The 12080-nt window shown below is 38.2% G+C and overlaps 3 protein-coding genes across 6 annotated transcripts; 2 read left to right on the top strand and 1 right to left on the bottom strand.

Moving 5' to 3' along the window:
• The first annotated feature begins 612 nt into the window (after positions 1 to 612).
• On the top strand, positions 613 to 4469 carry LOC103948331 (probable protein phosphatase 2C 38). Of its 4 annotated transcripts, none has more exons than XR_007260554.1 (5): positions 613 to 1140; positions 1520 to 1996; positions 2574 to 2956; positions 3578 to 3899; positions 4009 to 4150. XR_007260554.1 is itself a non-coding variant. In XM_048590554.1 (5 exons), the coding sequence occupies exons 2-5, from the start codon at positions 1675 to 1677 to the stop codon at positions 4234 to 4236; spliced, it is 1170 nt and encodes a 389-aa protein (XP_048446511.1). In that variant the 5' UTR covers positions 616 to 1140; positions 1520 to 1674; the 3' UTR covers positions 4237 to 4469. The 4 variants fall into 4 exon arrangements, 3 of the variants coding, with proteins under 3 accessions (XP_048446511.1, XP_048446512.1, XP_048446514.1); XM_048590554.1 differs by having other exon boundaries at positions 616 to 1140; positions 3578 to 3814; positions 4009 to 4469; XM_048590555.1 differs by having other exon boundaries at positions 617 to 1140; positions 1579 to 1996; positions 3578 to 3814; positions 4009 to 4469.
• Positions 4470 to 5310: 841 nt separating this feature from the next.
• LOC125480152 (protein IN2-1 homolog B-like) lies at positions 5311 to 7961 on the top strand. Its single transcript, XM_048590560.1, has 10 exons — positions 5311 to 5549; positions 5727 to 5798; positions 5888 to 5948; positions 6355 to 6441; positions 6719 to 6817; positions 6895 to 6997; positions 7083 to 7159; positions 7311 to 7418; positions 7543 to 7623; positions 7705 to 7961. Exons 1-10 carry the CDS (start codon positions 5338 to 5340, stop codon positions 7714 to 7716), a joined length of 912 nt encoding a protein of 303 aa, XP_048446517.1. The 5' UTR covers positions 5311 to 5337; the 3' UTR covers positions 7717 to 7961.
• An 868-nt stretch (positions 7962 to 8829) lies between these two features.
• On the bottom strand, positions 8830 to 11777 carry LOC103948333 (CDP-diacylglycerol--glycerol-3-phosphate 3-phosphatidyltransferase 1, chloroplastic). The gene is made up of 7 exons (XM_009359343.3): positions 11222 to 11777; positions 10749 to 10846; positions 10597 to 10647; positions 10337 to 10450; positions 9646 to 9702; positions 9438 to 9523; positions 8830 to 9319 (listed from the first exon to the last, which is right to left on the bottom strand). Exons 1-7 carry the CDS (start codon positions 11775 to 11777, stop codon positions 9199 to 9201), a joined length of 1083 nt encoding a protein of 360 aa, XP_009357618.3. The 3' UTR covers positions 8830 to 9198.
• Between the last annotated feature and the right edge of the window lie 303 nt (positions 11778 to 12080).

Genomic DNA, 12080 nt, shown 5'->3' with positions numbered 1-12080 from the left:
TAATCTTTGTGGTTAATATGCATAAGGACCTTAGGAGAGCAAAATTGATTAGATTATACACATTCATTAGAGCACATTTTCGGTAGACTTGAAACACAACTATGTGATGTTACTACTTCATTGAACTTATAGTACGTGGATTTTTTTTATTATCATATCCCAAGAGTAGTATATATCAATCATATAGTCCACTCTTATTATGTTACCGGTACCCAAATTTTTTTTTACAAGATGTTAACACGGAGGCGATGTACCACCACTACTTAAAAGCAACGAGAAAAAATGAACCCAAATGTGTTCTTCTTGTTTTGCCAAATGATAATATAATTACATTAAATTCATCTGAACTATTGGAAGGAGAATTAGAACCTAAGTTTAGATGCATATAACATTGTTGTAACAAATGTGATGAAACTTAAATTCAGATAATAAAATATGTTTTTTTATTATGATTTATGCAACATGATACAAATTATTTGGTAATAGATAGTGGCAACAAGTTGACAACTATATTCCCAAGAAATTCCCAAAGGCAACACAATATAATTGGCAAAGTGGGAATGATTATTCTTTAGAACAACTTATTAGAAGGGAGTTGTTACTAAATAAAGGTTGGGGACGGGAAGATGAGCAAAAGCTGCCTAAAATGGTGGTTTGTTGGAGGTCAAAGTCAAAACCCCAGCCCATAAATTAGAATACCAAAACTGAAAATCCAACCCGAAAGGCCTCAGCTCTCTGCCTTATCATGGTTTTTTCAAACCGAGGGCGAGGGGTTTGTAACTTTGTATTCTTCTTTCTCCATGCTTGATCTTCTCTTTCCCTGCAAGAAACAATAAGATTATAACCCTTTTTTTTGTTGTTAAATAATAAAGAGAACCAATTTACTGCTCCCTCTCTCTCTTTCTCTCCCCTCTCTGCTTTATCTCTCTACCTCTATTTCTCTCTCTTCATTCCTTCGATCTAACCCTTTCCACGTTTCTGACAACCTTTTTTTTCTGTCAGAACATTCCAAATCTGCTTCATTGGTTCTCAGTCTAATCCGAATAAAAATGTTCTTCTGAGCTCTCGGATGGTAGTTGAATCGTCATAGACAAAGGCCAGAAGAATCCCCCTCCAAGGCTCCAACATATCGAATACAAGGTATGGAGTTTTTGTTTTTGAATTCTTAAAGACATGAACTTTTGTTGTTTGAGTTATGATTCAATGTTGTGTTTTCGTACCCCAGATGTTTGTTTGGTCTTAAGTATATGTTGGACAATTGAATTTATGGTTTTGATGTTTTTTCATGACAAAGTTCGTGTCTTTTCTGAAATACCTATTAGTTTTTATTTTGCATTTTAATTATCTGGGAATATTGTGCTGTTTCTGGACATGCCCATTTTATTTATTTGTGCCCCTTTTCAATAATTACCTGGAAGTTAATTATCTTCCTAAACTCATATTATCTTGTTTTGCACACCTTTCAATTTGACTTTGGTTCTGTTTGCAATTTAATGTTTACTCGTAAATTTATATGCAGGTTATTCACATACCGATCATAGTTCGATGATTTACACCTCTTGGATTTTGTAATTGTAGGGAAGCTAGAGGCGGCGCGAGGATTAGCTCATGTTCACAACGATGACTCGTTGAATAATTTAATTCCGGTGTCATTTGGTTGAGAATATGTGAGGGATGGTATCAACTACTTTTCTGAAACTTGTGTCACCTTGCTGGAAACCATCTTTCGAGGGTGAAAATTCTAATAGGGGGGACGTGAGTGGTCGAATTGATGGTTTGTTGTGGCATAAAGATTCAGGGCATCATGTTAATGGAGATTTCTCGATGGCAGTAATTCAAGCAAACAATTTGTTGGAAGACCATAGCCAACTGGAATCGGGGCCATTGAGCTCCCTCGAATCAGGTCCTCATGGAACATTTGTTGGAATTTATGATGGACACGGAGGTCCAGAAACAGCCCGGTTTTTAAATGAACACCTGTTCAACAATATCAAGAGTGCGTTATTCTTCCTCCTAAATTCATCTTTTTTAGACCGATTGAGGAGTTTGGTAATTGTGATAACTGAACTAATGCTCCTATTATTAAAAAAAAAACCTGAGAAGGTAGTATTAAACAAGGTATAGTCGTTTTGGTGTGATCTGTCTTGCATGCTTGCTACACATGCGATCATCAAGAGCTATTTCAATGCTCGGGTGGGAGCCTTATTGTCTGGGATTATCTTTGTAGTGACAGTTTATTCATTTTGCAATGCTCGACTGATGATGTTTGAGTCAGAATCGGGATCAGTGGGGTAAGAATTTCGTTATTATTATGGCAATTTTGAGGTTCCAGAGTGAGGTGTAAAACACGTGGTTTGGACTGGATTTCTTGAATTTTCTTTCATTAACAACGACCTCCTCGATCACGAATTATATGTCATAATACTAATTATGAAAATTTACGAACTACTGAGGTTCTGGTCACGTAATTGTCCCTATTGTTATCAGTTTTTATGGTATAACAGATATCTTATTTATGCAGGTTTCGCTTCCACTACTTAGATAGCTAATGCATATATTTACTGACTTGACAGCTTTCCGTGGTGCAGAGTTCACATCAGAGAATCAAGGAATGTCAGCCGATGTTATCACCAAAGCATTTTTGGCGACCGAAGAGGAGTTCCTCTCTCTAGTAAAGAAGCAGTGGGCAATCAAGCCACTGCTTGCTTCTGTTGGTGCATGTTGTTTAGTAGGCATAGTATGTAGTGGGCTGCTATACATAGCAAATGCGGGGGATTCTCGTGTGGTGCTAGGCAGACTGGAAAATACCGTTAAGCAGGTAAAAGCAGTTCAGTTATCGATTGAGCACAATGCAAGTCATGAATCTGTGAGAGAGGAGTTGCACTCGTTGCATCCCAATGATCCACAGATTGTGATGTTAAAGCACAAGGTGTGGCGCGTGAAGGGTTTGATACAGGTGATTAATTTTCTTATCTGTTCTTAATTTCGTGTAATGTTTTCCAATTCATTTTCTGTTACCAGGGTACGCATACATATATAGTGATCGTTTTCCCCTTTGACTTGTGTGTGGCTGAGTATTTTCGTCTGTAAGTCCTTTAGTTTTCGCAATGTTTTCATTTATTATATTTCCTGACTAGGGCGTGGTGCCATTATTGGAATGGATTTGGAACTAAACAATTGAGGTTTATGTGTATTGACTTTTATTTTTGAACCCGGAGCTTCGAACAATTTTGCAAATTTGCTGGAGGAATGCTCTGGTGCATTTTAACAAATGATTTGAGATCTTTTGGACATTAATATTTATTAGTCTTTTGGTGAAAGTATATGTTATGAAGCCCTTGGGTCAGGCCTGTCTTCCCCTATCATAACGGATTAATTAAATTAGAACAGAGTTTGTTTAAGATAAACTATGAAACCTCTGGTTAGGTTGGCATAATTTTTGCTTTGAAGTTTTGGTAATTCTCATTCATTGAAATCTTCTACGCTCGTGACCAAATTTGCCTGTCCTCTTCACAAAGATGGCATGGCGTGCACAGTAGAGCAGCACTCATGTTAGAGATGTTTGCTTGTCTTGCAGGTTTCAAGATCCATCGGCGATGCCTACCTGAAGAGGCAAGAATTTAACAAAGAACCTCTATTGGCAAAGTTCAGATTATCACAACCCTTCAACAAGCCGATCCTTAAAGCTGAGCCAACTATCCTAGTCCAAAAACTCTACCCTGAGGATCAGTTTCTCATATTTGCATCAGACGGCCTATGGGAGCAGTTAAGCAATCAGGACGCAGTTGACATTGTCCAGAGCTATCCGCGTAATGTATGGTTCCTCTGACAAGTTTTGGCTTTCTTTAGTATTTACTCAACTATCTTCTGGCTCTCGGGCGATCAGTCTTATTTTGCGCGTACGATATCATAAGCTCAGTATCTCAGTATCTCAGTATCTCAGATCGAAATTGTCTTTTGTTGAAGCTGCTATTCCACCTGCTATAATGTTTTCCTGTATTTGTGCAGGGTATTGCAAGGAAACTTGTGAAAGCCGCGCTTCATGAAGCAGCAAAGAAGAGAGAAATGCGATATTCGGACTTAAAAAAGATAGACCGAGGCGTGAGGAGACATTTTCACGACGACATCACAGTGGTAGTTCTGTTCCTAGATTCGCATCTGGTCAGTCATAGCTACGGGCACGGGCCTCTGCTTTCCGTTAAGGCAGGTGGTGGTGTCCCTGCCACCGGCACCTAGATTTAGGAGGTTCAAATGGATCTATCTCACTCAAAAACCCCCTGGTTTTCTTCACTTGTACTAAGAAACAAACAAAAGCTTTTGTTTTCTATACAAAGAAGGGAGTTCAAGGCAGATTTTTGGGTCTTTTTTTCCATTTTTTCCCCTTTTTCTTCTCTCTTCTTCTGATGTATAGTATGGCTGTGCTTTATGGATTTTTAAAATTTTTTAAAATTTTTAATTTATACATTTAATGCCACATGAAATTTCAGTATAAATGGAAAGAGAGTAGCTAGAGAACTTGAGAGTCTCAGAAAATTTCTGCAGAAAGTTCCTAGCCATTGGAACATGACATGATTATTGTTAATTTTTTTTCTTTTGAGAGCTACAATTTCAATTTGCATGAATTATATATGTTTGCCTTGAAAATATAAAATTGGAAGCATTATGTCCATCGAAATCTCCAATTCAACTTGCACCCGGACTCTATATCAAGTAATGTATTTTAAATTACATGACGTGAAAACATAAGGTTTTTTTTCGGCTTGAAACATGAATTTCTTATATCGCTTCTCAAATTTTGACTTATTTTCACAATTTTGTTTTCAGCTTTCAGATTTTGTTTCTTTCATTTCAACCATTGTATCTCTGTAAATTCTAGTCATTTATATTTAACAATTAAAAAGCCCAATAGAAATAACACGTAGCTATATTTTTGGAATATTAAAAGATTAATTTAAAATAGCATATCATTTGTATAACTTTTTAGGCTTTTGTTTTAACCAATGGCTCAAATCCAAAAATCATTGGATATTTTATATCTTAATCTAAAATGCAGACTCTTTCTCCTTTTGGCCTTTAGTTTTCTCAAATAATAATTTTTGAGATATGCTATCCACACATCATATTTTACTTCTCACACACCATTGATAATTTAAGTGTGTTGATCTTTTCAATTCATCCGATCCGACGGCTGAAAATTAAAAAAATATGTAAGAAATAAAATAGAGTGTGTGGACATCATACCCCTAATTTTTATTTATTTTTTCCCGGAAAATTTCTGTAAAATCCGTTGAGAACATAAATACGTAACAACCAATCAAAACCAACTCAAACCGCAAAATGGCGACTTTGAAAGTGAGATTGAGAAGCACTGCTGCTTTTTCACCATCACCATCTCCGAAATCTTGGCCGCGCATCTCAGATTCTCTCTCCAAGATATCAGTGACAGCCAGATTTCCAAACGCCGCCGTATTGTCTCCACCCAAGCTTCGTCTTCGAGCTTCCCCTGGAAAGAAAACCAGAGCTTCAGTCTCTGCAACTATGGCGACTGGGTATGTTACAGTAGATGGGAAATTTCGTGCAGTTCAAACTAAAGTTCTTACCTTTCTTCTCTGTTTTTAAGAACCCAGTTGCTAGAATTGTAAAAGTCTCCATCTTTTACTTCATAAATTAGTGAGCAATCTTGTTTTGCGTATTTGTTTTTGGTTTTCTTGTTCTTATGTGGGAAGCGGGCAAGAGGTTCTTCCACCAGCTCTTACTTCTACATCGGACCCACCTCCAATCTTCGATGGAAATACAAGGTTGGTGTAGATTACTAGGTTTTCAGTACTTAATTGCATTTAGTTTGAATCTGACCGTTGGAAAATGTTGGGTTTTTGGATTGTTGAAGGTTGTATATATCTTACCAGTGCCCGTATGCGCAGCGTGCGTGGATTGCCCGGAATTGTAAGGTTGTTTCAAGAACATTTCATTGTTTGGTTTTATTGAGTTGATTAGAATGGCTGCAAAAATACTTAAGGAGAACAAAAGAACTTTGAGAGTATTTCATCCGTGTCGTTTGGCTTTGCAAAAAATGAATAGAACTGCTCAAGTGAAGCTTTTAGAGTAGAAGGCCCGGGACTTCTGAATCGGATTCTTGTATCTGAAGTTCCAGTAGAAACAAAAGGGAAAACTTAATCTGTTTCCTTGGCATACTTTTTTCGGAGCTACCAAATTGGATATTGATTCTGCGGGCAACTCTTAATGCTTGCTGGTTTGTGGATGTTTGCTACTGTGTTGAGTACGCTGGTACTTTGGCTGTTTTTGTTCTCACCGCCAAGATCAAACCTTTTAATCATTGATGATTCTTATGAACAGGGATTGGAGGAAAAGATACAGTTGGTTCCTATTGATCTGCAAGACAGGCCTGCTTGGTACAAGGAGAAAGTCTACCCTGCTAACAAGGTGAAATTTTGAAACTAGAGCATATGCTACAAGCTTACAAGGCTGTTTTCATTTGTTTTGTGCTGCATTACAACGAAATGCTCCCGTATCATAAGGCATCTAAAATACTGCCCTGTTGTGGAGTTCACAGAAACCGCACTGGTTAATTATATGGAAAAAGGAGCCAATGGGATGTTTCCAGCCATTATGTCTGCACAAAATTTCTGTGTCATTCGTATGCTTAATTTCCCATTGCATTTTCTCTACAAGGCGTGTCTGATGTGAAATTTGAACGCAGGTGCCTTCACTTGAACACAATAACGAAGTGAAAGGAGAGAGTCTTGATTTGATTAGATACATTGACAGTCACTTTGAAGGGCCTTCACTGTTCCCTGACGTAAGATTTCAAGAATACTTGGTTACTGAATATTGACTGCTCTATGTTATACAAAACCTTATACTCTGCAAATATAGGATCAAGCAAAGAAAGAGTTTGCAGAAGAGTTGCTGTCCTACACAGACACCTTCAATAAATCTGTGTTTTCGTCAATTAAAGAAGATGAAATCAAGGCAGCTGGTGAGACGACCACTTGCTTCTTTCGATTTTATTTGATTTAAGTTGAAACTGGGCTCCTATTAACCATAGTCGTGTGTTGAAGCAGGTGCTTCATTTGACTATATCGAAACTGCTCTTTCCAAATTCGAAGATGGACCCTTCTTTCTTGGCAAGTTCAGTCTGGTAATATCGCAGCTATATCTGTTTTCTGTCAATTAGTGTTTAAGTTTCATTTTCCTTGAGCGTTACAGGACAGTCTCCATCCTCGCGTACAAAATTCATATGAAGTTTTGGGCAACAGTTGAAGTTTTTTTAAGTTTGCTCTTACTTTCAGGTGGATATAGCTTATGCTCCATTCCTTGAAAGATTTCGGCCTCTCTTATTGGACGTGAAGAAGTATGACATCACTGCAGGCAGACCTAAACTGGCAGCATGGATTGAGGTACACAACGATTCCAAGTTTAAAACACGAGTTTATGTATTTCATAATTCAGATTATAAAGTTGGATTCAAAATTTGATCGAAAAGGTTACTCGTATGAATATATATGTATATCGCTCTTGTAGGAGATGGACAAAAATGTAGCTTACAAACAGACGCGGCGTGATCCCAAAGAGCTTGTCGAAAGTTACAAGAGACGGTTTTTGGTAATTTTCTTGTTGCAGCATGTTAGGAAGGCAATTCTCGTCGTTTTCAAATGCTAATTTCTTAGTTCATTGGTTTTGCAGGCTCAGAAATGAAATCAGCATAGCAAAGTTAGGAATCGATGCAGATGTTCCAAGTTTCGCTCGTATGCGTTGCAAAGTACTGATGGTGGTTCGGAGAACCTGGAGAACCAAATCATAATTCCCAAAAACTGGGGGTGTAATTATTCAAGCGAATCTTCATTTCTTGTGTAATAAGTTAGCTGAATTGGTACTTGCAGCTTTCCTTTTAAGAATAATTTTATGTGATAACCAAATTGTTAGGGACTTGGTTTTCTTGACTTTCTCAGTCTTTCTGTCAATCATAAAAGTGCTTTCTGGAGAAGCACTTGTCAAATATTTTTTCATGAAGCACTTTTAAGAGATTTTACATGAAGCACTTAGATTTTGAGTAAATTGTTGTCATGGACCCTCAACCTTAACTCAATTGGAGCAATGATCTCTCAACTAAAAGTCCATTATCAATGGTCCCTCAACTTCTTAAAACGTGCAGCTATGATTATTTTCGTCAACTCTATTAGAACTTCCGTTAAAATGAGTCACGTGCCCATGTAAAAGAGGCTGAATCAAGAGGCAAATATGTAAGAAAAATTGTATCAATGGTCCCTTAACTTTAATCCAACTGGAGAAATGATCCCTCACTTTAATCCAATTGGAGCAATGATCCTTTAACTTTAACCCAATTGTAGCAATGATCCTTCCAACATAACTCATTTTGACAAAATTCTGACGAAGTTGTCGAAAATAACCATATCTATACGTAAGAAGTCATTCCTCACAGAAAAGTTAATGCACTCGTTTCAAGCTATAATTTTGCCGTAAGGAACGACTCCTCCACATAACGTACAAACAGTTCCTTTTTCCTGGCACAACCTTACAAGGAAAACTAATCAATCTTATGAGATCCTGCAGAAATCTAAAAAATGTTCTGCTTGAAAGTAAAAGCCATAAGCAGTTGGAATAGCCAAGGGAATTTAGAAAGCTGCTTTATTTAACCGTAGATACTTTTTGTTTACACTTTCTGAAATCAACAAGCACATAAATCATCTCCAACACCAAACTGCAGAAGCAACTTATTAACGCAACATGATCCATCCTAACCTCGCTTCAAAGAACCAGAATCTTCCCGAATCAGTGAACAGATAAAAATATTGAATAACCGCCTTAAATATGATACGCAATGAAGAAATTTTGTTTCAACATCTCTATCCAGGTATTACTCCAAAAAATTAGATCAACCTGACATGACATCTGTGAGAATATAAAGTCGTCGAGGGCAGCGATTAAACAAAATGATACTACCCACCCCAAAATATTAAAGCAAAATTTACTTAAATGCTTCAAGATCTCTAGCAATAATGTGTTGTCCCCTCCATTGACTATCAGCGGAACGCTGTGCAAGATTGATCATTACTGGGTTCATGTACAGAGAGCACTGACAAGTACCTCTTCGCATTTGAAATGGTTGCTCGATCGAGAAGTATGTGTATCAGTGAACATAGAGGAGTGGCGCACACACTACCTCAGCAGTACCTTCCATATCTTGCTCATATACACAACCAAAGACCATACAGCAAGGCCTGCTGAAACATAAAGCAAAACAACACCAGAAGCTACTAGAACCTCTGGTCTTCCAAGGCTGCACAAGTTGGATGACAGATGGATGAAAATGGCGTCAGAAACTAAACTAATAAACTATTTCATCTGTATTGACCTAAAAAGAATAGCCCAAAATTCAAGAAAACCAGACGATGTACCTGTTGTCTCGGGTTGCCAAGAGGATAGTTAGTGCTATCATCTGTGTGGCTGTTTTCCACTTTCCCAAGTTATTTACAGCTACAGCCTGAGAATATTTATCATTTGAACGAAAACTTAATTTACGATCTGAGTTACAGCTAACATCTTCTATGAGTTCTGAAATGAGAAGGCAGTTGTTCAGAGGTCGCATGGGGAAGGAAAACAAACCTCTAAAAGTTTAGCGTTCTGAGAAGCAGCCCATTCTCTAACTGCAGACATGGTTATCTAAAAGTAAGACGCAGAAGCAATTAGTGAGACAGTGTTATTAACATGAGGAATCCATAAAACTACAGGATGCAAATAATTGATCAATGAAAAAGTTGGGTGGGGGAAGAGAGAATAGCCGATAAGATAATTACTAGTTGGAGCAGAATATAGGTTAAAAAGATTTGTTTTATGAACCTGAAACAGTAGAACTTGGAAACTCACATGCAGAATATGCACACGAATGCACAAAAAAGAGTAAAAGCCCACATTATACCTAACATGGATGAAATGATATGCCAATGTATTTTCAAACCACAATTCAACATACTGTCCAAGTACATGATATCCTGAACAAACAACACCCCCGCCTCCCCAGCCCAACGCACACCCAACATCTTTATGAAGATGCCTTTGTACTTTTTCTACATTCAAGATCATGCCCAAATATTTTCATGTTAAATACAGGCACACTTCATTTTTCTACTAACCATAACTTCCTGGCAAAAAATACAATCAAATTTAATTTTGACTTACTAAGACACCAGTGAAATATTTTATTGGTCCACCAAAACAAGGCATACAAGAAAGCAAGCCCTGAATCGATTAATTAATAACTAAGAAAATAAAGGAGACAAATAGAACAATATAATACCTCTCTACCAATTATGGCAATTGAAGGAACAACAAAGAGCCATGGAACTTGCCCAAACATAGCAACATCCAAAGGCCTAGAACACAATAAAACCAGTGTCGCTGCAACCATGAGCTGCATTCAGCAGGAATGACAATCAATTTAGAACCCTAGAACAGTTTTAGAGAAGAATTATAATAACAAAAGCAGTACTTTTATTTCAATAAGCTGAAACTGACAATGGAAGTGTTTCATTTTAACTTTGGTGGGGAAAACAATACCTTATCAGCTACCGGATCCAAAAATGCGCCAAATGCAGATCCTGATCTCATCTGAAACCCAAATAAACTCTTACAAAGTCAATAATTTGACCCCGATGAACAACCTCAAGAATTGAAATTCCCAAAATCAATTGAAAAGAAAATAAGTTAACCTTCCGAGCAATATACCCATCGAGCCAATCAGTAATTGCTGCAGCAATGAAAATACTAGTTGTGGCAGTTGTTCCCCACCAACTATCGACATAGAAAGCTACGACATTGAAAGAAAGAAAAAACCAAGGTTAGCCTAATCAAATGCAAGGACATTATGCTTCCAAAACCAAATCTGCAGAAACCGAGAATGCATACAAAACCCAGATGTCAATTGTATTGACACTCCCAACAGAGACATCAATATCAAAAAACAAAAGAAAACCACAAGGGCAATTCAAAAGTTAGCAAAATACATCATACAAATCAACATCATTGCCAAAATATGATTACTCGAATTGCATTGGATCTCCCAACAGAGACACAAAAGTCAAAGAACAAACAAAACCCACACCGGAGATTCAAAAATCAGCCAGATACACAATTGCAGTCAATGCAATTTGCAACGAAATAAAAAATTCAATCGAAATCATACTGCTAACGAGAACCGGCACGGAGGCGACGCGGCCGAGTGTTAGAATGGTGGGCAAGGTAAGGAATTTGGAGGAGGATTGGGATTGCAGCTGCTGTTGTTTTTGTTGTTGATGTTGCAGAGGAGAAAGCAATTCGTCTTGGTTCGGGTACAATGGGCTGTCGTACCAATCGGCGCCTTTATGATTCGCCGAACCCATATCGGCCATAAGAGCACCACCACCACCACCACCGGGGCCGGACTCAGAGCCGGACCCACCAGAGGACTCTCCGCGATCTTCGGAGGAAACCCCACTAGCGTCACTGCGGTTGCGGGAGGAAGAGGAGGCGGAGAAGCATTCAGGGAATCTGGGGGACGGGTTTTGGGGAAAAGGGAGGAATGGTGCGCAGGGGATTATCCTGCAGCCGGAGTATTTATGTGTTTGCGATAATGCTGCAACGAGGATTTTACGATTTGGGGGAGGGGAGGGAGAGGAGATGGAATTGAAGAGGATTTGGTAGGGCTTTTTGGGGTATATAGAGGAGGCTGCTGTGGTCATTTTGAGCACCAGGGCTGACATGGCTGGCCAACCAAAACAACTTCTACAAAAAGTGCTTTTAAGTTTCGGCAGGACTCTCTCTCTTCACTTTCAGGTGAAACGGTTATAAAAACTAACACAACTAGAAGCTGGAGAGGTCTGCGTTTGCTAATTTTAGCAGCTCGCTTTCTTCTTCTGCTGTTGATTATCTGTTGCGTTTGGGAAGAAAGGAAGTTGGGTTGCTTTGATTTTGGTTGGAGAATTCTAGAGCTAAGTTTATTCCACGGTTCCATTCCACTTGTTAGTTCTCTGTTTGTTTGCCTTTTTTATTTTATTTTTTTGTCA

Source organism: the organism of the source record quoted next, unplaced genomic scaffold (assembly GCF_019419815.1).
Source record: "Pyrus x bretschneideri cultivar Hongxiangsu unplaced genomic scaffold, Pyrus_bretschneideri_v1 Contig32, whole genome shotgun sequence".
NCBI lineage: Eukaryota > Viridiplantae > Streptophyta > Magnoliopsida > Rosales > Rosaceae > Pyrus > Pyrus x bretschneideri.
The sequence above is the reverse complement of the archived record's forward strand: the minus strand, read 5'-3'. Positions and strand labels throughout refer to the sequence as shown.